The 27,364-nt window shown below is 36.9% G+C and overlaps 1 protein-coding gene across 1 annotated transcript in view; it reads left to right on the forward strand.

Moving 5' to 3' along the window:
- Window positions 1–27,364, forward strand: part of LOC149786033 (E3 ubiquitin-protein ligase rnf213-alpha-like) — a 260,766-nt gene that overhangs the window by 16,298 nt on the left and 217,104 nt on the right. The window contains exons 4-6 of the mRNA XM_089978105.1: window positions 2,104–2,135; window positions 7,466–7,612; window positions 18,654–18,865. Coding sequence (XP_089834231.1) covers window positions 2,104–2,135; window positions 7,466–7,612; window positions 18,654–18,865 — 391 coding nt within the window. The remainder of the gene's footprint in view (window positions 1–2,103; window positions 2,136–7,465; window positions 7,613–18,653; window positions 18,866–27,364) is intronic.

The following is a 27,364-nucleotide window of genomic DNA, read 5'->3' on the forward strand; positions in this document are numbered from 1 at the left end:
GTCAGGATAATGTTACTGGGTGGGACACCATGCTCCATGTCTGTGGCATGATGCCCCAGAGATAGACATACATATAAACTGCCATACTGCAGATATCCTAGTGATATGACCGAATAATTGATAAAGGTACATTAAAAATCCAAATCACACACACACACACTCACAATTCTTTTACAAATGATACCCACCAGCTACTACTGGTAGATATAGCCACATTTAAATTTTTGTTTAGAAAAAATTCCAGCAACTCAGTCTCTTAAACTTCTTGACAGAATTTGACCTAGTTTGACAATAAGCATCAAGGCATGAATGGCTTTTATGTGAATTCAATTAAGAAACTGTATGAAGTACCACCTGAGAAAGTGTTGGAATTTTTGAGGGAATGTATGGCTGTTACTAAAAATAGAAAATCCTTTAAGTGACTTTTTAAAAAAAACTGCTCAGCAAAATTTGACCATATTTGACAATACTGGCATGAGGGTCTTTTACTTAATTATGAAATTTAATAATGATGTACACTGAGGAATGTCTTGGACTTTTTGAGGAAATATGGTTTATATAACAAATTTGTAAACATATTAAATTTTGTACTTTTGTATTTTATTTTGTGAGTATTTTAAAGAATTTAAGCATCTTTACCTGTTATCCTTTATTTTGCAGTACCTAAGTTTTTACATTTATTTGGAAGGGTTTATCTTCCTTTGTAATTCTTTACATTTAAGATTTTAAAACTTCAGTTTTAATTGGCAGCATATTATAGTCATATTGTACTGAGGAGCTGTCAAACACTAATACATAGGTTTAAATTTATTAAAATTTATGCTAATCTACCATTAAATATGGCTAATGTTACTTAATGTATAAAATTTTCAACATCATCTTCTAAAAGGCAGCTTAGGCCATGTGAACAAATTTGGTGCTTCTCTAATGAGACTTGAAAAAAATTGGGTCAGTATATAAACTTTTTTATAGATAATTTCTTAATATGTGAATTTGTATATTCTAAAATAGTTCCATTTGTCAGACTGAAGTCAGTAAAAACAGTAGTTAAAGCTTTGTAATCAGTTCATGTGACAAAACCACGAATGTGTCACAATTACAGAAAACCCTAACTACATATCAATGCAGTCTGAACCATCAACTCTTTGAACCAAATGAATAAAAATATAGTGTAACGATTTCAGTTGCTTTTGGGTAAAAAAATATTAATTTGAGGGTTTTTAAAAGTTGCTAATCCACCTGGCTTAGCTTTATTGGCACACAAATCACTCATGTAGTACTCCATACAGTGGTACATTACCAAGTAAGTGTTAGTGACATCTTAAAGAGGGATCTTAAGATCAATTCCCATCAGAGAGTTGAGTATTAATAATTTACCAGGGTCCAGTGGCCTAGTGGTTAGAGCGTCCGCCTCGGATGCGGGAGGTCGTGGGTTCGATTGCCGGCCGAGTCATACCAAAGACTTACAAAAATGGTACTAACAGCTGCCTCGCTTGGCACTCAGCATTAAGAGGTTAGTGTTAGGACTGGTCAGCCCGGTGTCAGGATAATGTGACTGGGTGGGACATCATGCTACATGTCTGCGGCATGATGCCCCAGTGCTAGACATCACTATAAACTGCCACATTGCAGACATCGTAGCGATATGACTGAAAAATTGTTAAAGCTACATTAAAAGTCCAAATCACATCACACACCACGGTCACTCAAAAACTTGAAAGTAAAATGCATCCTTTGTTCAGTTGGCTCAAGGTTTCTTTTAGACAAATTAGGTAATACAATTGCTCCAATGACAATAGACTTAAAATATGGGAGGGGCCTGATCAAGAGTTATTGGAGCCCCAGACATCAGGCTATGATATCTCTCTTGCTCTGACAGAGGATGTGGTGGTTCAAAGGTCAGAGGTCATCATCACAGGTTGTTGAGTCATTCTGTTGTTAAACAGCAGAAGGACATCATAGGTCGCAGATGAGATGATAAACTAACATACATATATGTAACTGAAGATACTTCTGTACTATACCAAATTAAAAGGGATGATGACTGCTTCAAGTGATTTAGTTTTTCAGCATTAGAATAAAGTATATACATTTTTGTTTCAGACTAATGGAAATAATGCAGGGAAGAGTGAAAGGTAGGATCACATGTAACTATAAAAACTGCAATTCCCCAATGCTTTTCACTGTGTGTTTTCAGAATTGTCTTAAGTCCCTCCACCCCTAATATAATAATCCATCAGTCATAAAGCAAAATCCATCATGTTGACAGTGTGAGCTATTGCTAATATATATATATATATATATATATATATATATATATATATATATATATATATATATATATGATATGATATTTGGTCATAAAATAGTAAAGAATTTCATTACAATTGAAACACTAAAATTATCTTTGATTCACAACTGGTGACTCCGGGTGCAAGAATCAATCAAGACTCCAGTCCCCCTTGCAGATATTTGGTTTATAATGGCATTTTGAACAGATTATTAGTCATATCATGCAGAGGAATTGGGATCAATGCTAAAGCTACTTGGATGGTTCAGTATGGCAAATACCCAGTCTCAGAGCTGCCCCACCTCTCTTCCACCTCTGACCATGACTCAGGGGAATAACCTGAACCTGATTACAAATATTCTGTGGTCTTATCCAAAGAACTACATGTACAAAGTTTTAGTCAAAAATTGTGTTAAAATGTTATTATCATTGCAATTGTTCTATATTTAATGCTTGACATGGGGGGGGTCTCAAAACTAACTGTTTTGCAGATAGTCACTGCATGGATAGAATTATTGATGGGTAGGATGGATAGATGGATGGCATTGCAATATCCTAATCAATCATATATACTCTAGCCTTTTAGCTTACCTGGTGATATAGTTTGGTCTTGCTTAGCATGTGTTTTTTTATGTGCATTGTGTGTCAAAAGTTGATTTTTTCAGCTTGTTGAAAACCATGAGACCCATTTTAACTGAAAAACTGAAAAAAACAATTTTAGCATTCATGCTTGAAGGCCTTACAAGTTAATGCAAATGGTGCCAGTGTGTTATCAAATATCACCAATATTACTAAAAACAAAAGCTTCAAATTCCACTGAACTGAATTTTAGTAAATTTTGACAACAAAAAAACATCTTGGCACAAAGGTTTTCAGATTTGTACAGATGATTCACATCAAATGTGGCTGTAATTGCTAAAAATAAAAATAAAAACTTGATATGACTTCTCAAAAATGCTCTTCAGTCTTTGACTAAATTTGACAGAAGGCATGTTTCCAACTTATACAAATGATGTCTATCCATTATCAAAATACACCACCGTTATTATATATAAACCTTTAATCATTTGAAAATAAATTCTTAACGGAATATGACTAATTTTGAGAGCAAGCATCAGCATCTTTGTATGAGGGTCTTTGAAATTTAGACAAAAGATGCTGATTTACCACCAAACAGGCTGACTTTGGAAAAATAGAAAAAAAACTTTAAATTACTGTTTTCTTAAACATAATTAACTGAACTTGACCAATTTTGGCAGAATGCCTCCTAGCATAAAAGGTTTTCATATTTGTACCAATGATGCCAATTGGGCTTCATATAGTCTATTTTACTGCAAAACAAATCATCTTGCAGAAAAAAAATCGTAACTGAATTTGATAAAATTGGACAGAATTCATCTTGGATCAAAGCTGTTTCTAATTTCTGTGAATGATGGCAATGATGGCTAATATTTGGCTGCCAGTAATAAAAACAGAAAAAAATTTAAATTACATTTTCTCAAAATCCTTTGAATAACATTTGACCTAATTTTATTGATTGATCATCTTGTAATCGAGGCCTTTAGAATTTAAACAAGTGATACAGATTTTACCATTCACTATCAGTGATATCACTAAGAAAAGAAAAGTAAACCATTTAAATGACCTCTTTAAAATCCACCAAACTGAATTTGACTAAATTAGACAGAAATCATTCTAATATTGGGGGCCCCGAGTGGCCGAGTGGTCTAAAGCGCTGTTCGTTACGGATCACTGCCATCTCACCTCTGTCTGCGGCAGTTCGAGTCTAAGATTCAGCCAATGTGGGCATGTGAGAAAGCTTGCCAGTAGCTTCTCGTGGGTCGGTGGTTCTTTCCGGGGTTTTCCGGGTTCTTCCTCCACCATTAATACTGGCCGCCATGTATAGCCTATCGTGCTGAAAAATGGCATTAAACCCCACAACAACAACAACAACAACATTCTAATATTAAGGCATTTCAAATTTATACAAATGATGGTGATCAACCATCCTGTATGACTGCTGTTAATAAAAAAAAGATTAAAATTGTAACAAGGTCGCATGCAAGAACATCTAAAATAAAATTAAAATAATTTTCAGAGAGCATCTTGCATGAAAGTGTATTAAATTTAAACAGAAGATACTGTTTTACCATCAGACGTGGTTCTTGTTACTAAAGATATAAAAAGCTTCAATAATATTTTGTCTGGAAGTTTCTTGATGACAGTTAAGGTCCAAAATTAGGATTGAATAGGCTTAGGTTAAACAAAATTAGTATTACATTTTTAAACACAATTTGTATTTAATTTAGGATGAGTAAATGCACATATACATGACATGTATAACTTTTACTATAACAAAATAATGGTTATATCTTGCTTGAAGCAGTCATTGGAACATTATCAACAGTTACTGTTTGTGGCTTTGGCACATGTACAGTGTGACCCCACTATAGCACGCTCCGTTATAACATGAATTTGGCTATAATACGGTCATGTTGTGCCTCCCGAAATTTCATATGCATGTATTTTTCTTGTACATGAAAAAAAAATCTTTCTTAAAAGTACGAAAAAAAATGTAAAAAGTTTATCAGTTTGGGGAAGAGATCATGTATGAATAATACAAGACAATGATGGCGTGGCTCCTGAAATTTTTTATTGTATTTTTCTTGTGCACAAAAAAGTAGTTTTTAATTCTTAAAAGTTCGAAAAATGACATATAAAAAATGTATTCTGGGATTGCGTAGGGCTTCGCCAATGTTGCAGACTTGGATATTTTTTTTCCTTATTGGCGATATTTTTTATTGGCAACATTGTTGGCTGTTTATACTTGTATATACAACCATTGGTTTCGAGTGGAGAACTTCAGAGGCCGCAAACTGGATATAAAATGCACCAAATTTATCTATTGTTACATAAACAAATTCTTTGTCCATATTGACAAAGCATCTAAACAGTGCATTGTTATATCATAATCTGCTTATCTTGACATCTAGCATGAGTACAGTATGTTGTGAGATATCCGCTTTTCTTGTTGACATTTTTGGTAATGGAGTTCAACCAGACGAGGCATAGTATCTCGTAATCTATCTTTTGTCGGATTTTAGGCCACTTGCTAGTAATTGATATATTTACAAATACTGACATTTGTATGTGGATGGTAAGTAAAATTCCTCTTCTTTTCACTAAATACTTCAGAACACTCACATTTTCTGTAATAATTACTGTTATCAGACCAGAACACCTGCATTTCTATCGTCCGTTGACCCTTTGTTAAATTTCTGACGCATACGAGGAAGGTAACATCACGCTGCTACCACAAATGTGCAAATTCTTGGTTCATCAATAGGAAGGGAGGAACAGTAACTGGAATAAACCAAATGATGGCCAATTCCTTTTTATAACTGTACCCAGATAAAATAGTTTGATGAAATTTCAAAGGAAACAGATTACCTTTGAAGCACTGATTGTTTTGAAAACATACTTAGCAAGTGGGAAAAAAAATCAGTCTCAATCATGCAATACAATTATTTGATGATGATGCCACAATAAGAAATGGACATTTGTTTGGTTCTCCAAAGCTGTCCTTTAGCGGTGATGTCAATAACATATGCACCCTTCATCAAAGAAAGTCAACTACAGTCTTTAATAAAAACAAAGAACTTTTCTTCAAAGGAAGTCAGTACCAAACTTAAATAAAAGTAATGGAATCTGATGGATTTATGCATTTTCCAACGTGACTGGAACATGTTAACTTTGCAGTGAAAGTTTCCTTTTTGCAGGGAAAACGTTTATGCGTATGAACGCTACCAACGGCAGCTTAAAATGCAAACTAACTTTTACTGACTTGGGACGTACTGAAAAGTAAATGTGCTTCATCATTCTTTACGTGATTGTGCTATGTTTTTCCACTGAATTCAGACCAATGTGACCTGTGAAAAAATTATTGAATATTTTAAATCTGTGTGTGCATATTTTCGATGGAATCACTTGTATTGTAGATTCAGTGTATGTGATGAGATTCATGGGTGAGTACATGTTGTTGATACTCTATTCATGCTATACATTAGACATGTATATATAACCATTATTCACATATATGTACAAATTTGTGGTTCTCTAAATAAAGTATGCCTTCTCAGTTTTCACTACAGGTGTATTTCTCATGCATCAATTTAAGATGATAACTGTACCAATGAAGATGTATCTTACCGCCTGCATTTATTACCCCCCCCGTAATTTTTTCAGGGGTACATGCATCATTTTCTTTAGCTAACTGACCTGGTTGATTATAACACAGTTCATTCTATAACATGGTCAGGTTCTATGGCTCCCAACTACTGTATTTGGACAGCCTACACAGTAACAGATGCTATGAGGTACATGTTATCTTGGATTTAATTGGCTGAACTTTTTACCATTCTGGAGCTATGTTTGTGATATGATTTTAGTCTTACTTGAAATATATGCTTACATCATCAAGAACTTGGACCTTCAGTAATCAGCAATCAGTGTATATATTTATAAGGTGATAATACATGTGATTGGTTTAACTTATTACCATTCTTGATCTGATTTGGATCAGAATTAGGAAACATATCATCAAGATCTTGAGCAATTTCTAAAGTTTGTGGGATTAATGGATATTAATATGTGTATCTGATCGACAGGCCTGTTTACCAGTCTCGAATACATATTATTGTTTTGACCTGTAGAGTTTATTATCATAAACATGTAGTTGACTTTATTTATGAGCAAGAAACTGTGCATAGTAATAATGGGATTATCTTTAGAAAGAATTTCTTATCAGGAAATAGGTAAAATTGGCATGTTAGAAAATTTGGGAGAAGTTTATATAGGCTGTATTCTCACAATACCACACACACCTGCTTTGAGAGATGGTCAGCTGTTAATAAAGCCAGTTGAGCAATATTGAGCACACTTGAACCTCTTGTTTCATATATAATTTATATTTGCCTTTTGTTTTTTTTCTTATGTCCTGAAATCTGACTGACTGAGCACTGGGATGATCATATTTTTGGTAAAAATGTTCACCAGAATGATTAGAGAATAAAAAAGTGTTTGATGCAGCACCAGATTGGTGGAAGATGGGATTCAAAAGTGAAAGTGCTGATATTTGTAATGATTTCCATCTTAAGATCCATTTTTCATTAACAGGAAAACGATAGATACTGTGAGAGTTTACTTCCATGCCCTCCTATCACCAGAGTTTAACTTGACTTCTGCCGACAAGGTTGTTGTGAAGTTTGAAATGCTAAGTCTCGGGGGATGGAAATCTGATGAACATAGTCCTGGAACAGTCAGGTATTAGTATAGCACATATTTACAAAAATTGTTTATTGTGTGAAAAAAAAAGAAATTTCGAATACAAACAGTTTTTATCTCTACTGGTTGTAGGCCATAATAGCTTATGGGATGGCCTGTTATATGTCATTCCTTTTCTGACATCTGTTCATGTCCACATGTTAGTACAGATTGGTTATCAAACTCCTAAACTACTGAGGATTGCCATGAAACTTTACACATATATTCATCCTAAGACATAGTTGGTTCTAAATAAGAAGGGTACTGATCAGAAAATCTTGTTATTGCTTGTCTTTTCCTGAATTGATGGTCATATCAACATTTGTCACCAGAAGTCATCATATGATGTTCAGTTGGTCCTAAACAAAATTGGTTTCACTTGGACATACAGTATAGTTACATCACTGGCCATCTTGAAAATCTTGTTATTGCTACTCCTTCTGAATGGATCGTTATGTGAACATGGGGCTTTCACTTGGACATACAGTATAGTTACATCACTGGCCATCTTGAAAATCTTGTTATTGCTACTCCTTCTGAATGGATCGTTATGTGAACATGGGGCTTTTAATAGCAGCAGTTACTTATCCTGCCACTATTGCGAAGCTAGCACATTTTCATGCTGAAAACTCACTGTCCATTTGATTTGAATACATCCTCTCACAGAATGAAGAAAAGTCAGAATGACCTTTTCCACATCACTCTGTATGTCACATGGTCATTTGCAGATATGTCCTCCCGTACGAAATTTTCCACATGGAATGGATATGGAATCCATACATACTTTTACAGAAATATCCATATGGACATTTCTATTCTATAATTAGAGCACTCTTATGGATTTCAGTGTATCCATATGGAAATGTTATGGACTCCGTATGTACTCCGTATGGAAAATCTCATGGAATATGCTAATTAGTCCATGAGATCTGTAGGTTGTCCATATGGAATAAAATTAAAATTCCATATGGAATTTGGCAATAATCCATATGGAATTTGTGAATAATCCATATGGTATTTGTGAATAATCCATATGGAATTTGGCAATACTCCATATGGAATTTGTGAATAGTCCATATGGAGTTGGCAAACATACCACATGGAATTTGTGAATGGTCCATATGGAATTTGTAAATAGTTCATATGGAATTTGGTAACACTGTAACAGTTCATCCTGTACAAAAATTTCCAGGCATACTTAAGGCGGATTTCAGATGCGTTTTTTAAAGTGCTTTCTGTCTAAACCATAAACAAATCTGCTTCAGATTTCTATTAAACTGCCTAATGATTCTTAGACATTATTGGGAATCAATGATGAATATTCACCATAATTTTTAAAATGGATATAAATTTTATTTTGACAGACATTATCAAATAAGATTTAGGTTTTTCTTGTCATCATTTTCTTTCTCGCATATAAAGCCTAATCCATGATGGCATCACTCAAGTCTTTTTTGTTTCACTGAAAAGTCTGGTGAGATTTCAAATATTTGACTAAAACTTTTGTGACATTTCACTACAGTTTTGATCATTAAATAGTATTTTACTGAACTTTCAGATTAATAATGAATATGACTTAAACAGGACTTCATTAACCAAGGTGATATTAAGTTTGCATGATTTTTTTTTACAGATGTTGTAATTATATGACATCCAAGGCAAGAGATATGGGAGTTAATAATAACAATAAAATTAATAATAATAATGACTTTATTTAGAGAAGGTAACTTAATTACAGAACTAATCTACCTTGAGGCCTTCTATCTGTTATGTACAATATTTATAGTATATACAACATGATGTGAAGAATCTGGCTTGACACTAAATAATTAAGCGATTTTAAGAATCAAAGTATCAAGCCTGGAATATATGCACAGGCATCTGTGAGTACATAAACATATATAAAATATTAATCTGCATTGAAAAATTCAACTGTGAAAATAATGCAAAATTACAGAAAAGCATCCATTTGAGACATGAAAAGAAATGCTAAAAGCTTGCCATGTCACTTATACTGCAACTTGATTTTTGATTAATGCACAAACTATGATGCTGTTGTGGTCCCTTGAATTAGTCTTTGTTCCATAAGCAGCCGTGACAGCTGTTTATCATGATAGAAGTACTCTTATTTTACACTGAATTCTAACACACCTAGAATATTTTGATAATATACACAACAATGCCCCACAATATTGAACGATGAATCTACATGTGGGTCAAGAAAATTCCGCAAAGATATGACCATCTTTGATAGACATGGGTATTTTGCAAGAATTCCCACCAGTGATCTATACGTTGTCCTCCTTAAATTCATCCTGGAAGTTAATCAGTTTTGAGTTATATAACTTTGAAATCATCTTGATTCAGTTCCTTGTCCTATTTAGCATGTTCGCCGCTACTGTAGAGCTGTCTATGGCACAAAAAGTAAAATGCTAGTCCTGGCATTCAGTTTTCATACACACTGACCAATTATGCTCCCATTGACTTTGATTCAAGCTATTCTCTTTGCCGCACATTTTTCAAATGGTTATTCAAACTCGTATCCCGCTCGAATCGCCATGTTTAGCATTCCCGTCAGCTTCCATTACACAACGATTCATTGGACAAATAAAAAATTTTGACCAATCAGAAAGCTCTTTACAACAGTCATCCTTTAAGTAATAAATGGAACAAATACTTATTAATACTTTATTAGAAAGCCCGTTGTGGAATGGGACAGGATAGAGCATTATTTTTAAAAAAGTTTCGGAGACGATATAAAAAAAGGGTCCATATCGAGGAAAATCAGATTCAGGTCAGGAGAAAAGCGAAATTCTGATTCAAAACAGAAAACAAGAAAACTTGTTTCAGGGCAGTTAAATCCAGTTTAAATTTAGAAAAATACAACAACAATAACAAAATTTGAATAAGAAATATAATACAGAAAGATGTGGAAAGAAGTTATTGTTCCCAAAATAAACAATACAATTGCAGCTATCAGAAACAGGGAATATGAATGCTGCTGAAAATCAATCAAATTGTACAAGAAACAAAAATAAATTTTATTATATCTTATTTATATTTTTTTTTTTTACTAAAATGTCAGTGATATTACAATCACAAAATATCACTATATTTTTAGAATTTTTGACAAACTCTCAGTGAAATTTCAATCAAAAATTCCCACTGATATTTTCAGAAATGTTGGCAGAGTCAATGAAATTTCAATCACAAAATTTCATTGACATTTTCTTAAATTTTAGTAAAATCTCCTAAAATACTATAATTTGGTGAAAAAGGACATTTGAGTGAATGTCAAGAAATGTTCATTGATTTTGCTGAAATTTAAGTCACATTTTCACTAGGGTATGATTTTTGTAGAGCATATTTTAAAAGGAAGCCAACAAAATTACTTTTCAGAATAAACATTAGATCAAGTCCAAAATCCACCTTGCACCAAAGATTCATCTATGCTTGTATTTCAATATTAATTTTCTATCATGTTTACATTTTCCCTACTTTTTTGGTCATGTCTTTGTTTTTAAACATCTGTGGAAATAAATTAAAGAAAACTGACATACATGTGTTTCTTCAAATTTATATGAGTATATATTCATCCTTCCACATCAGCTACACTGACATATACATGTACTCAAACTCCCACCAATATTTCTATTTTAATCAGATAGTTTAGGTTATTAATTCTTCAGAGAGTATTTTCCATGATGCTATAATGCATGAGTCTGCTTTCCATATGGAAAAAAGTGCTTATGGATTAAAGTTGCAACTTTATTCCATATGGAATTTTCACTTGCTGTGAAGTACTTATGGAATTGATATGGAATAAATTGTCTGATTCCATAAGTTTTTCAGTCCATATCTATTCCATATGGATTCCATAAGTATTCCATTCGGAATCCATGAGAAATTTCAGTACGGGCTGTCATCTTTTTCATGGATGCCATAATGCATAGAAATCTACCAGAGCAACTATGCCTGTAGCAACTTCTCTGCAAATAAGCGGTCTTCTTCTGCAGCTTTTAATTAGCTTCGGTGTTACAACTGTCTGTATCATTTTATAAGAGACTGTATTGTACCCTGTTCCCCTTCAGAACTTAGTTCTTCTTTAAAGGGCTTCTGAGCCTACCTTGTGTTCCATCTTTTAGGTTGAGACATGTTCCTTACACATATGAAAAAACACTGTTGTACGGGTAAGTCCTTTTGTTCCAAGGAAAATAACAATAGGCCCTGCTCTACGTTGAGGACATCATTTCCTTTACCTTCAATTTCGTGTATACTTTTTATGTTTACCCACACTACATGTTGACATTGCATATGTATGTTGCTTTAAGACACAAAGTTCACAGTTGAATCATCTTATTTTTCAATTGAAAAAAAACTACAGGTAATTTTCACAAGGTCAACTCTGTTGTTTGCTTCATGCATATTGTGTTCTTAGTGCATATACATGTGTGTACATGGTACAACACTGCATACAACCAGTTGATTTTTGCATCATCATCATATGGTGTTCTTAGTGCATACACTGGTGCATATGTGGTACAACACTGCATACAACCAGGTGAGTTTTGCAGCAACATCATATGGTGTTCTTAGTGCATACACAGGTGTGCATGTGGTACAACACTGCATACAACTAGGTGAGTTTTGCAACAGCATCATACAGTGTTCTCAGTACATGCACAGGGTTGTACGCAGTATGATATTGCATACAACCAGATGAGTTGCAAGGCAACATCAAGTGATTTCAGATGATATTTATTATTTCTTTATTACAGGATGTCAGAACAGTCTGTGGGGTAGTGTGGCCACAAAAAGGGCCCTTGGTTGTTGTTGTTGTATGGTTTAACGCCATTTTTCAGCACACGATAGGCTATACATGGTGCCCAGTATTAATGGTGGAGGAAGAACCCAGAAAAGCCCGGAAAGAACCACCGACCCACGAGAAGCTACTGGCAAGCTTTCTCACATACCCACATTAGCCAAATCCGAGACTCGAACCCACGCAGACAGAGGTGAGATGGCAGTGATCTGTAACGGAGAGCGCTTTAGACCACTCGGCCACGTGGGGCCCCAAGGGCCCTTGGGAGACTCACACAGACTAAATAAGTCTTCAAAGTGCATGTGGAAAAATTTGTTGCATTTTTTGTAAATTATGATCTTGTATCAAGGCCAGAGGAACAATCTCTTCCCTTCTTCAGAATTTTCCAGAATCTCTTCCAGCTCTCACATGTTGGGACTAGCATCTTTGGCAGGCAGTGAAGCCTGGGACTCCAGAAGGAGGGTCTAGATAGACATCTGAGAAGTCAATCCACTTCCCCCAGTAGGGAGATGACAAACACTTCTCATGTCTCAAAGTGTGCACGCCCTGATGTAGTTGGTTGCTATCTCACAAACGTGAGCTAGAGCACTGTGACAGTGGAAGTGGAGCACCACAATAGCAGACCTGCCAACTCTTATGATTTTTCCATAAGTCTTACAAAAATTACCCTTAAAATACGGACTTACAGCATACAAGCAAGAACTACAGAAAAATGATAGTTGCTGAAAGATCCGGATAACTGGTTCATCCATGTTTGATATGATCTGGATTTCATATTAGAATTTGTGAAATAAGTCAGGGAACCAGACTAATTTTACATCAGCACCCCAGATGCTTTAAACTACATCTATTTGTTCATGCAAAGCATCTGCATGATCAAACTGTTGATTATAATTTTTTTAAAATGGCATTGAGAAAGTAATGCATGTTTAAGACAAATAGGGAAAAAAGCTTCTAAAAAGGTGTTAAAAATTAACACAGAAGAATAAAAAGGAGTATTCAGATTCTTGTGAATAAAAGCTGGAAAGGACACAATTACATTTATTGGACATCATGTGCCAATTTGAGTATGTCTTGTGGCGGGAGATATGATTGCAATCGTCATGTGAAATGGATAAAGAATTGCCAAGAATTATGTCAAGTTGAGAGATAGCAACAAGTCATTGAGTTGCATAGCCTGGGTTCGGAACTAAAGCTTGTGCAACTGTACTAGTGGTCAATAAAGTCTATGCGTACTTTACAAACTTTTCAGTTGAACATAATGAATATTGTTGCTGCATCAAACTTTTAATTATGTTTTCCAGGTTTATAATAGTAGTTATTGATATTATGTTACACCTTCCTGAAAACTGGTCAATCTTACGGAAAAAAAATCAACTGCCTTACTGACTCATCAGGGTTGGCAGGTCTGCAGTAGTGGGTTGTGCCCTCTTATCAGGGAGGTAGAGTCCCACAATAGCGGGTTGTACGCTCCCATTAGGGAGGTAGAGCACCAAGCTAGCAGGTTGCACCCTTCCTTGAAGGAGTTGGAGCACAACAACTGTGGGTTGCACCCTCCCTTTAGGGAGATTGACCACATCAGCAGGTTGCTCCCTCCCATCAGAGACATAAAGCACCACAATACATATCATGCTTCTGGTAATGTGTTAATGTTAGGGAGGCAAAACACTGCACCCATGATGCACACAGTGATAAATCAGTTGAAGACTAGGTCTTCTCCACCTATCACTCATCAGGCTTATGGTACGGGGACAGGGCAAGGACCGAGCTTCCCCCCTTCTAACATCTCACCCTGTGCATGATTTACAATCCATACCCATGACTCAGGCTAGGGACAGGGACCACGTCGGTATTCCCCTGTTCCCAGTTATACCTATTAACACTTACAGGATATGGGGCCTTCTGACTCAGGGTTCTTGGTCCATTATGCACCCATGGGCTAGTGGACCATGTCCTTACAGTTGAAGTGATGCTGTGGCTCATGTCCCACCATCACCTCCTCACTTCCTCTTGGATGGCTAAATTTGTTACATCATCTAGGGTAGACAGATGTTCTCCCCTCATGATGGACCAGGGACCATGGTGCAGAGAGGTCCTATTCCCCCTCCATCAAGAGATATAGGGATGCCCAGCCACTCTAACTCATAGCATCCTTGACTTTGATGATGCACTCTCTATCCTCATTGACTCCAATGAGTTCTAGATGGAAGCTGCTGCGGCAATGACACCTTCTCTTAGGCCCACCCCTTGATCTCAGATGGATGAGGAAGAGGAGGTTTGGTGCTTTGATAAGGTGGTAAACAAGGTTTACCATCTGTTATCCCTGGACTTGTGCCCCAACCATCAGGCACACAGTCCAAAAAGGTCCTTTCCAGTTTGGAAAAGATCTCCTTGGTACCAACTCAACCAGATCTCTTACTTCTTCCAGATTCATCCAAAATCAAGGAAATATCATGGAAGTTTTTGCAAGACCAAAATATTGCTTGACAAAATAAAGGGTGGTCTGTTCCTCCCTCAATGTTAAGACCCCTCTTTCAGTTACCAGGTACATTCCCCAAAGTGGCCTGTCACCCTCTTCCTTTGGATGCTGATGTGGCCAAAGTGGGTATTCCTATTGATGCCATGGAGCGGGAAAACCTGTTGCTTGTAACCATAGTTTCACATGCTGACCTATTCTCACTCATGCAACAGAGAAATTTACCTGTTTTGCTAACCTTACTTTTCTTATCTCAGTCTTCTTATCTCAGACCAATCATCTCAGTTATGGTGTCAACATGCAAGGGACTACTTTATTGAGGGACATAACCATTGTTGTCTTCTGCTGATCTGATGGAGTTGTTTTCCAATCAAACAAATGCTGACACTTTGGGAATTAACAAAGTAGTTTTTGGAGGAGAGAAACAAATAACTTACAAAAAGATGATTTAAAAAAGAAACAATAAAGATCAGACAAAAAGAAAATGGACTGTAAGCTAAAGAACATCATGACTCTTAAAGGTTGGAGAGTAAAAATCATAAATGTTTACCACATTGTGCCCCAGTTGAATCAAACATGTACCTGTAATCTTTAATGACAAATAATGCACTTACCAGTCAGAAGGAACCATTTATCCCTCCACGTTATTCCACAAGCAGATTTTTCTGTAGCATATCCTTCAACTGCAAATAACAACAATTGCCATATTTCCAAGAAAAGAAAATATCAGTTTTCCAAGAAAGCATGAACTTGAAAGTTCAGCACAGGTTATCCACAAGGGTCAGTATTAATTACAAGACCAGTATGTCACTAACAGTTTCACTTCCTCCAAAGAAAAGGAGTGTTATATATGATAGTGACACAGATCTCTAATTACTCATGAATAATCCATGCACTCATGCTACATGTTACTCTTCATTACAGTGTATATAGAGCTGTTTACCCAGTATCGTTTAATTATTTACAACGTAACTTTTCTAAATTGGAACTGATGAAAGTGAAACATTTTCTTGTAATAAATATTTATTATTTATTGTTAATTTCATATAACATCCATGTATTAAATGTGATAATATCTCAATACTATCAAATGTTTTATGTTGTTATAATTTTGCTCATGTTTGAAAATAGTGTACTTCAGATGTAATGGTTATGCCACAGCCCTCATTAACATATTTGTATTACTACACCACATGTAAACATTTGTATGTGAACTATATTGCAAAAAATGAAGAGTTCTTTTAACTTTAAAGGAAATATTTGGTGAGAAAAATAATCAACATTGGGTTTTGCACCAAGACAAGAAAATCCAAATCATGGGGTTACATTATATGTCTCCACACTAGGCAAGCCTCATGTTTTGACATAATTGTATTTTTCTTAGTTATAAATATCATGATCACATGTACTATGTTTCCATCACAGTGTGCAGCAGCTGTAATTGGATCATTTAGGTGGTAATATTTCATGTTCTGTTTTATGCCCCTAATGTAGGTTCATTGAAGGAATCTCAATTTGCACCTGCCTGTCATTATGTCCTTTCATCTATCTCGCCATTTGTACATGTACCCATCCTAGATTAGCTTGTTATCATGATTATGAAAACAACCACTTAGAGAAATACAATTAGGAAAAAATAATGTGTTGAGTGCTTATAAAATGTGCAGAGATTGTTACTGTGCTAGTAGATAAAAATTGAAATTTTCAGCCCTGTGTTCTTTACAACACTAGTTATTGAATGCCAAATTTTGTAATATATTGCAGATTTAATATCTCACGGCAGAGTTATGGACAAAATAATTATTCAGTTGGTTTACTGCTTGGTTTGGAACTTATTACTTAAAGTGTCAAATGACTTAGTTGCCAAGACTAATTCAAGGCCTGTTCATTTATATGGTTCTGTTTGAGTGAATATTCTCAAAGTGATCAAGTAAAATCACTTTAAATGTGCATAGTGTCCAGAACTTGTCCTGGTTCCAAATGTTCTTAAAAAGCAGACACTTATGATAGGAGAAACACACTGACATATCTGGATTAAATGCTTGAAATTAAATTCTTTGGTATAATTAGAACACATTTACAGCTTTATTTCTGCCATTTTTTGTTAGCAAAATATGCAAAAGTACTGTTTATCTTGAACTGTGTCTTAAATCAGATATCAAAAAAATAACAATATTATGTGTTATTCTTCATAATGTACTATGTAGTCATTATTTATGTATTTATTCCTGATTTTTTAAAAGTTTTGACAGCAGAGAGTTGAATCAAAATTATAACATCATTGCACACTGTATAGGGGATTAATGTGATGTCAGTCTCAAATGTTTAATTTTATGATCCTTGACAAGGACATGCATCTGTACCAAGAGATTTTTAACACTTTGCATGTTGATCTGTTGAATTGCCACTTCATTGTTATTGGGCTAGTTCTTTCTTCATCCATTAAATGTATCATATTTGGTTGCATTTAAAAGCTAAATAAATGTTCTGTAAGCTGCAGAAGCATTTTTGAAGTTAATTTTAATTTTATGGACTGTATCCAGGGTTTTGACATGTATCCAGGGTCTTGACATAACACACAATTCTGTCGCTAAAATAACTGGATGTAGAATTATGGTGTTGTGTGGAAACCATTTTTGTTCCAATTGCTCTTTTCTATGCATTTCTTCATGTTCTATTAAATCAAATCATATTTGTTAGTATTTGAAAGCAAAATAAATGTTTTTATTGACTGCACAACTTTGGGAAAGTTTAAATTAAAATTAAGGATAGACTTTTAGATTGAAACATGAGCATACAGTTCTGATTTTGAAATAAATTAAGATTGCTTTTCATTTGCAGATCTCAATTTGCTCTCTTGTATGCATTTATATATCTTCCATTAAACCAAGTTATATTTGATATCTTTTAAAACCTAGGTACATTTTCTATAAACTACATACTTTTATAAAAATAACTTTAACTGTAAGGGCCACATTAAAAGTTTAAATATTAGCATACAATTCTTCCTCTAAAATAACTTTAAATTCTTTCCTGTTGTAACTATCAGATACGTATCAATTACACTGTTTTATGCATTTCTTCATATTCTGTTTAATAAAGTTTAAACATTTTGTTGTTATCTAAAAGCTAAATAGTTTTTTAATAGACTACACAACATTTCAAAAGCTCATTTAAAATTTAAGGACATTGTTATGGTCTAAGTGCAACAAAACATGCTGTCTTGAGATAACCCCAATCTACTTTTTGATACAACTGTGGAACTTAAAAATCAATTACTGTATTCGTAATGCATTTCCTAATCTTTTATTCAATTAAGTCATGCTTATGTCAATAAAACAGATGTATTATTTTTTCTCTTGACTGCAGAATGTTTTGAATTGCTAATTTCAGATTTGATGGCAATTAGTGGGTTATTTGTGTAGCTGATGTTGTTTAATTGTCAAGATAATCTTCAAATCTTGATTGGTTCCTTGGTGATGAATTACAAAAGAGCAACAAAAGAGAACATTATGGTAGCTGGTCTTTGTGGATATAATGATAGGTCACTAGATCGGCATGCTAACCCTTGAACCACCATTAGTTGCCTCTTATGACATCCAGTGGGGGCTAATGAGGCCTATTCTAATTAGAATATCAGGATTTCTCTTTTATATGTTCCTATAGAAAACCAAATTGTCAAGTAATAGGCTAATTTAGCTTATGAATATCAGATTATCTTCTTTTAAATCTTTATATTTTAGGACTACAGAGGATGGTTATGTGGAATTAAAACTGTTGATGAATATTCCAAAAGATGCTATTCAGACTGACAGAGGACTGAAGTATAAATATGCTGTCATAAAAGACAGACCAGGAGAGAAGCCCAAATATGTTTGGGAAAATTACCATTATGGGCACAGTTCAAAGGATGAAAATAGGACACTTGCTTTGAAACAAAAAACAAAGACCACAGGTTTGTACTCAGTCAACACTTACTGGTTGGTTTGAAAATTATTTTATTTCTGGAAGTTTTTGCAGATGAATTGGGTAATAAGAGCAGACAACTTTTAATTTAGCCTTTCCCACAATATACAAAAGAAAACAATCAAGGAAAACAACATGTTTAAGCTTGACTGTTGTGTTTATATACACACATCCCTTTGCTTCCACATTTTGACTCCTGTCCTTATGTTTTGCAGTATAGCTGACATGAATGTTCATTTCTCCATGCATCACAGTGGTGGTGGAGAGAGCATGGAGAAAATTAAGAAAAAGTCCCTCCACAATCAAATTATTGTCTGATTTGGACCAAAGACCATGTTGATTTGGATCATTACAGGTTAATTTGGACCATGTAAAATATTCGTTTTGTCACAGACTTAAATGAGACATTTACAGTTGTTTAAAATATATTTCTCATTTCTCAGGTATGCTGAGCAGTTCAACAACGCATTTAAGGAAACAAAACCATGATTTTACTGGAGATGGTGTTATTTTGTATACAGAGCAAATAGAATAACATAAAACTGTCTATTTTATTTTGCCAATATGATAGTGAACTATTTTTAGAGCAGGTGATTTACCTGTATGCAGAATTGAAATAAATAATGCAATTACTAACAGTAAAAAAAATCAGGTAAAACAGCAACCATGTCATAATTTTTGTTTCTTTCTTATATATTGGCCTGAGTATGTTGATGCTTTTGCTATATTTATGTAGAATTTATCTTTATCCTGTATGTTGTACTATATACTAATAGTGGTAAATAACACGTGTACTAAAATGTGATGCAGCATTCCTGTCAAATTTATGATTTAATTCAATAGAGTATCATACATTCATATTTTTCTAACCTTGTAAGCTAGTATTAATTATAATAAGGAAAATGAGAACATAATAAAAATGGTGGTGTTATCTGTGTTGAAAACTGAAATACATTTCACTGATCTTTGTGTAATGATCTTTGTTAATTATTTTCCCAGAATTCATAATGTATCATTTAAATTTATGCAGATTATTCAATTGATTGATGCCACTATAATTAAAGAACATATTATCACTGTCTGTTTAATACTTTGGTTAGTATGCCCTTAATTAATTTAATTGCAAACAGTAATTGTGAGATCATCTGACCGATGTACAAAACTTTTTGATGAATGCTGCTATAATTAAACAGCTCTCCCCCATGATATCATATCTCATTTTAATGTGATTCCAGATGTAATGCTATACTACTATGGTCCCCATGACCAAAATCATCCAGTGTATAACAATATAGGTTGAAGAGAAAAAAACAAGGTGAAACTTAGTCTTATATCTTCATTTCCTTTCAAAACACCATTATTTAAAAAATTTGATAGTGCTGACCATACCATGGTTCTGTATATATTTTTGATATATCACAATTTCTTATATATCATGGTTCTCAGTATAACACGGTTCAGTACATAGTGCAGTCAGTGCTAATGGACCCCAACACTGCATTATAATGAGGGAAAATTGTACTTTGATTAGTTGGTCCTTAATTAATTCAGGTGCAAGTAATTATAGTAAAATCATTTTACCTTCAATTTGCAAAACTTGTTTGATGAATGCTGCTATAATGAAACCACTTTTATTGTCATTTTCCAATTTTTAAAAATTTAACATTATTATAAAACGCAAAATGTAAAGCCGACTTTAAATAACTTTGTGATCTTTCATTATATGGAAGTGTTATCATGTTATATATGTATTAATGCAATAAAATATCTATTAAAAAATGAACACAAGATTTAATGGGTTTAATATGTGCTTTAAATGAAAATATTTACATTAAATAATATTTGTTAATTTTTCGTAAGTTAGAATTAATATAAAATAAGCTGGTTTAGTGGTTTTAGTCTTTTCTTGGAAGATAAAAATTCAATGATAACTGTAAAGCACATTTTAATATTGTGTTAATCATCAATGACTCTTTACACAGCATTTATTTGGTAAGTACCTAGAAGGAGACATGATTTTCATGAGAAATCAATAAAAATCAATGTATATACATTACTGATTGATAATGTACAAAGTTGACCGTTCTGGCCTGATATTTATGAATAGTTTCAGAATGTTTTTCAAAGATATTAATTCAGAAGAAAAAAACTGCATGTTTTCTTTATTGTAAGCACTGAAAAGTTATGTTCATCTAAAAAAAAGAAAAGAAAGGTTGTTGTACATTCTTTAAGTTTGATGATGGCCCTGACATCTCTAACTGGTTTGGTTTCTGTGAGTATGTGAATGGCTGATCAGTCCAATTTTTGCTTTGAAATGTCTGTGGCACACTAGGGAGGAGATGCTACTTGGGGTTGCTGCAGTTCCAAAATTTATTTTGTTTGTGCATCTTCAGTTCTCCTTAGCAATTAGTCTGTAGCTCCAGTATGATGAGACTGTGCCTGGTGTAACAATCCTGATGACAACCTCATTGTCCTGCCATCTTATCCTTATCAATTTCCTCATGCAGCCCACATGAAATTGGTTCATTTTTTTGGCATGGTAACTGTAAACCATCTGGGTTTTGCATGAATACTGCAGGGTTGGCAACACAGTGGCTTAGTAGACATTCAGTTTTTTTTAGTGACTGATACCTGTGCACTCACACACATTTTCAAATAGTCTGCCAAGGCCACACTTGCTTAGGTAATTCTGATGTTGGTTTTATCATCATGTCATGTGGACTGATATGACAGTGTACTACTAAGGTAGGTATGCACAGGATGGAGTTTTGTTCTTGGCATTTCTTCTGGATGAAAGTGTGACGTGTCAAGTACTTGAAGACTGCACAGAACAAGCTGATTTTGCTAATTTGCATAGGTAAAGTTCATAAAGTGGAACGACTCAGGTAAATTAGAGAGATGCTTGATGCATGTTGAAGAAAACAAGTTATTACATATCTTTACCTTGAATGTTTAAGCCATCAGTATTAAAACTTATTGACAAGTTTATGACAGTGGCAACATTTCTTTGAAGTCAGATTTTATTCTATATAAAAAAATTCAAATCATGATTATTTTGGTTGTTGGAATAGTGTTTAAGTGTAATTCATTTTTTTAAGGCAATTCAGGAAACAATTGGCTATCAGCAAAGCAAGCAAAATAAATTTCATAACTCATGGTTGATGGAGTTTTACTTTGTGGAGTACACCAGCAAAAGGGGTGGGGATTGCATTTAATTCTTTGCACATTCCGGGGCAGATCTATTGTCCAGTAACTGGCTATCACATTGGCTGTCTTGAAATCTTGTTATTGCTACTTCTCATGAAACGATTGCCGTATTGACATGGAATTTTCACCAGAAGACTGCCACAGTGTCTGTCTTGAAAATTGTATTATCGCTACTCATCCTGAATAGAAAACCATATTGCAATGGGGTTTTCACCAGAAAAGTTCTTATGATGTCTAGTTGGTCCTAAATGACATTGATACCTATCTGTTATCCAATGTCACCACTACAATAGCCATCTTGAAAATCTTGTTATTGCTACTCCTCCTGAATGGATGGTCATATCAACAAGAGGTTTTCATCAAAAGACTTTTTATGTTGTGTAGTTGATTCAAAATGAAAATGGTGCTAATCTAATGTCTAATTTGGCTGCCACAGTGAACATCTTGATAATCTTTTTATATCTAATCCTTCTAATGGCAAGAACATATTGTTATCCCGATTCCTCCAGAATGAATGGTTGTTTCAGTATGGGAATTTTACCCAACAACCTATTGTAATGTCTAGCTGGTCCTAATGGTGCCATTCAGACATTAATAATATGCCTGCCACAGTGACCATCTTGAAAATGTTATCACTGTTTCTTCTGAAAGATCAGTCAAATGAGTGTGGAGTTTTCATTTTAAAACTTCTTATAATGTCTATTTGGTTAAATTGGTACCAATCCAGCTTTTAATTTGACTACCACAGGGGCTATCTTAAAAGCATTGTCACTACTTCTTCTCAATGGCTAAGTTATATTTACCAGAAAGACTTCATATGATGTCTGGTTGATACTAAATAGAAATGGTGCCAATCTGATATCAAATATGGCCCACAGCCATCATGAAAACCTTTTATTGTTGCTCCTCTAAAATGAAAAGTCATATCAACATGGTGCTTCCTCCAAAAGAACTTCTTATGATGCCTTTTTCGGCCTAAATGAAAATGGTGCCAATTTGAGATTGAATATATTTGAAAATCTTGTTATCAGGGATGGTTACAACACTCCACAGTTAATGGAAGAAATGGTCTTGTCTTGAATTCCTGGAAATTCATTTCAGCCATTAGGGCATCAATCCCTTTTAGGACTATTGTTCTTGATGATCTTTTAGATTCCAATCCTATTAAAAGTTGAAAAAAATTATGTATGATATTTTTGATATGTATTGATAGGTCTCTGCATAACAATAACAATAATAATAATAATAATAATAATATTAATAATTTTATTTAAAGAAGAAGCTCATTTGGTCAACTGACCAATCTTCCATTAGGCCTTCTACAATAACATTTGTGTGTATGTATGTATGTATGTATATATATATATATATATATAGAGAGAGAGAGAGAGAGAGAGAGAGAGAGAGATAGATAGAGTGGTCTAAGGTTGACATTGCCCGGGGTGGGAGTGGGAGACAAGCGCCCCAATCCTCCAAAATGCCCCATACGGCCTGCGTCTCTTACTGCCTCTGTCAACTAAAATCCAGCTCCTGGCCTTCGCGAGTGGCTTAGATTTGAAGCCCGGCAGACCATGTTTTCTACTAACAGGAGAAGGGGTGAAGGCGGCCCACTGGCGCCTTAAAACCAGTTGCTTCGGGTAGATGGGACTCGTAAACCTTGGATGGTAGCTCATCTAGGAGAAGGAAAACTCCGATTCCAAACCTCTGCTGCCTTGTGGCTATACCCACTCATGGGAAAGGCTAAGGGAGTAAACCCCGACAGAAAATCCGGAGATGGAGTCCCTAAGGCGGTATGACATTGACTTCAACGTCATTCCGGCAACTCCTGCGACGCCGTTGGTGCCAAGCTGTATCGGCATTCGTCGTTCCCTTGGGCACACCAGCTGCGTGGAGAGGGGGGATCTGCTGCATGGGCAACAGCTGATTCTCCATACCACCCTGCCCAGGCTTCATAGCTCCACTGGAGAGGACACTCCAGCGTCGTCATACGGCGTCGGCACAACACGAGAAGTAGCAGTTTACCGGTTCTAAGTCAAAGCTCGATTGGCGTAGAGCTTGGCACCAGGGGTTACTTCTGACGGTGGGAGAGATCATCAGGTCTCACTGGACAGCTACTGCCTGCCTCAAGCTGGGCAGCCCCCAGTCAGTAAGGTGCTGCCCGCCATGGCCTGCCTGCTTCACTGGGTGCGTGGAGCTTAGAGAACCATCTCGACAAGCGGGCCACAAAACTCTGCACCAGGAAAGACTAAAAGAAGAAATAAAAAGACTCCAACTCTTCATTTTGCAACCTGGAACATCAGGACCATGTGTCCTGGATTGACCACTGACCTACAGCAGATCAACAATGCACGGAAGACTGCCGTCATTGACAGAGAACTCTCCCGACTGAACATCGACATTGCCTGCCTCCAGGAGACCCGACTGGCTGACAGCAGCACCATCAGGGAAGCCAATTACACATTCTTTTGGCAGGGGAAGCCCTTGGATGAACCTAGGCAGCATGGTGTAGGCTTTGCCGTCAAGAACACGCTAATCGCCTTCATTGAACCTCCATCATCAGGTACTGAGAGAATCCTTGCCCTCCGGCTGTCAACTCCTTAGGCCCGGTCAACATCTTCAGTGTGTATGCTCCAACCCTCTACTCCACCTACGAGGAGAAAGACAAGTTTTATGAGGCTCTGGATCAGGCAATATCCAGGATCCCCAACAATGAAAGCCTTTACTTACTAGGAGACTTCAATGCTAGAGTGGGAGCTGACCATGAGGCCTGGTCCACCTGTCTCGGCTTTTATGGAAGGGGCAAGATCAACGAGAATGGTCAGCGACTGCTGGAGATGTGCTGCTCCCACAGCCTATGTGTGACAAACACTTTCTTCAAATGCAAGGAGATCCACCAGGTGTCGTGGAGACACCCACGTTCACGCCACTGGCACCAGCTAGACCTCGTCATCACCAGGCGTGCAGAACTGGCCAGTGTCCTCCTTACCCGCAGCTACCACAGTGCCGATTGTGACACGGACCATTCCCTCGTGGCCAGCAAGGTGCGAATATTACCCAAGAAGCTGCACCACGCCAAGAAGAAGGGTCACCCACGTATCAACACCTGCTGTGCAAGCAACCCAGAGAAAACACAGCAGTTCATCAGCAAACTGAAGGAAGCCCTCACCAAAGTGACACCTGATGACACCATTGATTCCAAGTGGTCCCATATCCGTGACTCTGTGTACAATTCAGCCATCACAGCTTACGGGAAGAGGGAGCGAAAGAATGTCGACTGGTATGAGGCAAACTGGGAGGAGATGGAGCCTGTGACTGAGGCAAAGAGGAAAGCCCTCCTGGCATACAAGGCTGCACCTAGCCCCAGAACACTACAAGCCCTCAGGATTGCAAGGAATAATGCACAGAAGACCGCCCGCCGCTGTGCCAACACCTACTGGCTGAACCTTTGCAACAGTATACAGACAGCTGCTGACACCGGGGATACAAGAGGAATGTATGAGGGTATCAAAAAGGCGACAGGCCCCCCCAGCTACAAGACCGCCCCCCTCAAGTCCAAGATGGGCGAAGTCATCACAGACCAGGGGAAACAACTGCAGCGATGGGTTGAGCACTATCTCGAGCTATATGCAACCCAAAACAATGTCACTGGAACTGCCCTGGACGCCATTCCAGACCTGCCTGTCATGGAGGAGCTAGACACACAGCCCACCCTGGAAGAGCTGGGAAAAGCCATCGATTGCCTTGCCTGTGGGAAGGCTCCCGGAAGTGACGGCATTCCGCCAGAAGTCCTCAAGAGCGGAAAACCAGCACTGCTCCAGCCCCTACACACACTCCTCTGCCTTTGCTGGGAACAGGGATACATCCCACAGGACATGCGTGATGCCAACATCGTCACTTTGTACAAAAACAAAGGAGACTGTAGCAACTGCAACAACTATCGGGGCATCTCCCTCCTCAGCATCATCGGAAAGGCCTTCGCCCATGTTGCCTTGGCACGCTTGCAGATCCTAGCCTCCCGCGTCTACCCAGAATCCCAATGTGGATTTCGAGCCGGCAGGTCAACTGTAGACATGATCTTCTCACTATGTCAGCTGCAGGAGAAGTGTCGCGAGCAGCGGATACCCCTCTACGTTGCCTTCATAGACCTGACGAAGGCGTTTGACATGGTCAGTCGGAGTGGACTCTTCAGACTTCTGCAGAAGATCGGCTGCCCCCCACGTCTGCTTGCTGTCATTATGTCGTTCCACGAGAACATGCACAGCACAGTGTGCTTCAATGGCGCAACATCTGAAGCATTCCCAGTCGTTAGCGGAGTCAAACAAGGCTGTGTCCTTGCACCGACGCTCTTTGCCATCTTCTTCTCCATGCTTCTCCAGTACGCATTCAAGGACTGCAGCGAGGGAGTGTACATCCATACCAGGGCTGACGGCAAGCTGTTCAACATCGCCCGTCTCCGTGCTAAGACTAAAGTCACAGAGGTACTCATCCGTGAATTGCTCTTTGCCGATGATGCAGCCTTGACATCACACACGGAAGATGGACTTCAGCAGCTGGTATGCTGCCTCTCCCATGCATGTAAGGAATTTGGACTGACCATCAGTTTGAAGAAAACAAATGTCATGGCACAGGACACAGACTCCCCTCCCTCTGTCTCCATCGATGGGTACAATTTGGAAGTTGTCGAGAACTTCACATACCTCGGGTCTAACATCTCCAGCTCACTCTCCATTGATTCTGAGGTGGGCGGCAGGATTGCCAAGGCAGCAGCAGTGATGGCCAGACTTAACCAGAGGGTCTGGAACAACCCCAACCTCACAGAGAAGACCAAACTGCGTGTCTACCAAGCGTGCGTGCTCAGCTCACTTCTCTACAGCAGCGAAACATGGACCACCTATGCAAGACACGAGAGGAAACTCAACAGCTTCCACCTGAGATGTCTGCGGTGCATTCTGCACATCCAGTGGCAGGACAAAGTACCCAACACAGAGGTTCTAGAACGCGCCAACATGAACAGCATGTTCTCCATACTCAGCGAGAGGCGCTTTCGCTGGCTCAGCCATGTCAAGAGAATGGACCCAGGTCGCATTCCCAAGGACCTGTTATATGGGGAGTTAGCAGAAGGTACACGACCAACTGGACAACCACATCTGCGCTACAAAGATGTTTGCAAGAAGCATATGAAGACAGCAAACATCAATGTCAACGACTGGGAGAGCTGTGCAAACAACCGTTCCAGCTGGCGTCTAGCTGTCAGGCAGGGAGTTCAAAATGCAGAGGAAAA

Source organism: Sinohyriopsis cumingii, chromosome 12 (genome assembly GCF_028554795.1).
Source record: "Sinohyriopsis cumingii isolate HCF-2022 chromosome 12, ASM2855479v2, whole genome shotgun sequence".
Lineage (NCBI taxonomy): Eukaryota > Metazoa > Mollusca > Bivalvia > Unionida > Unionidae > Sinohyriopsis > Sinohyriopsis cumingii.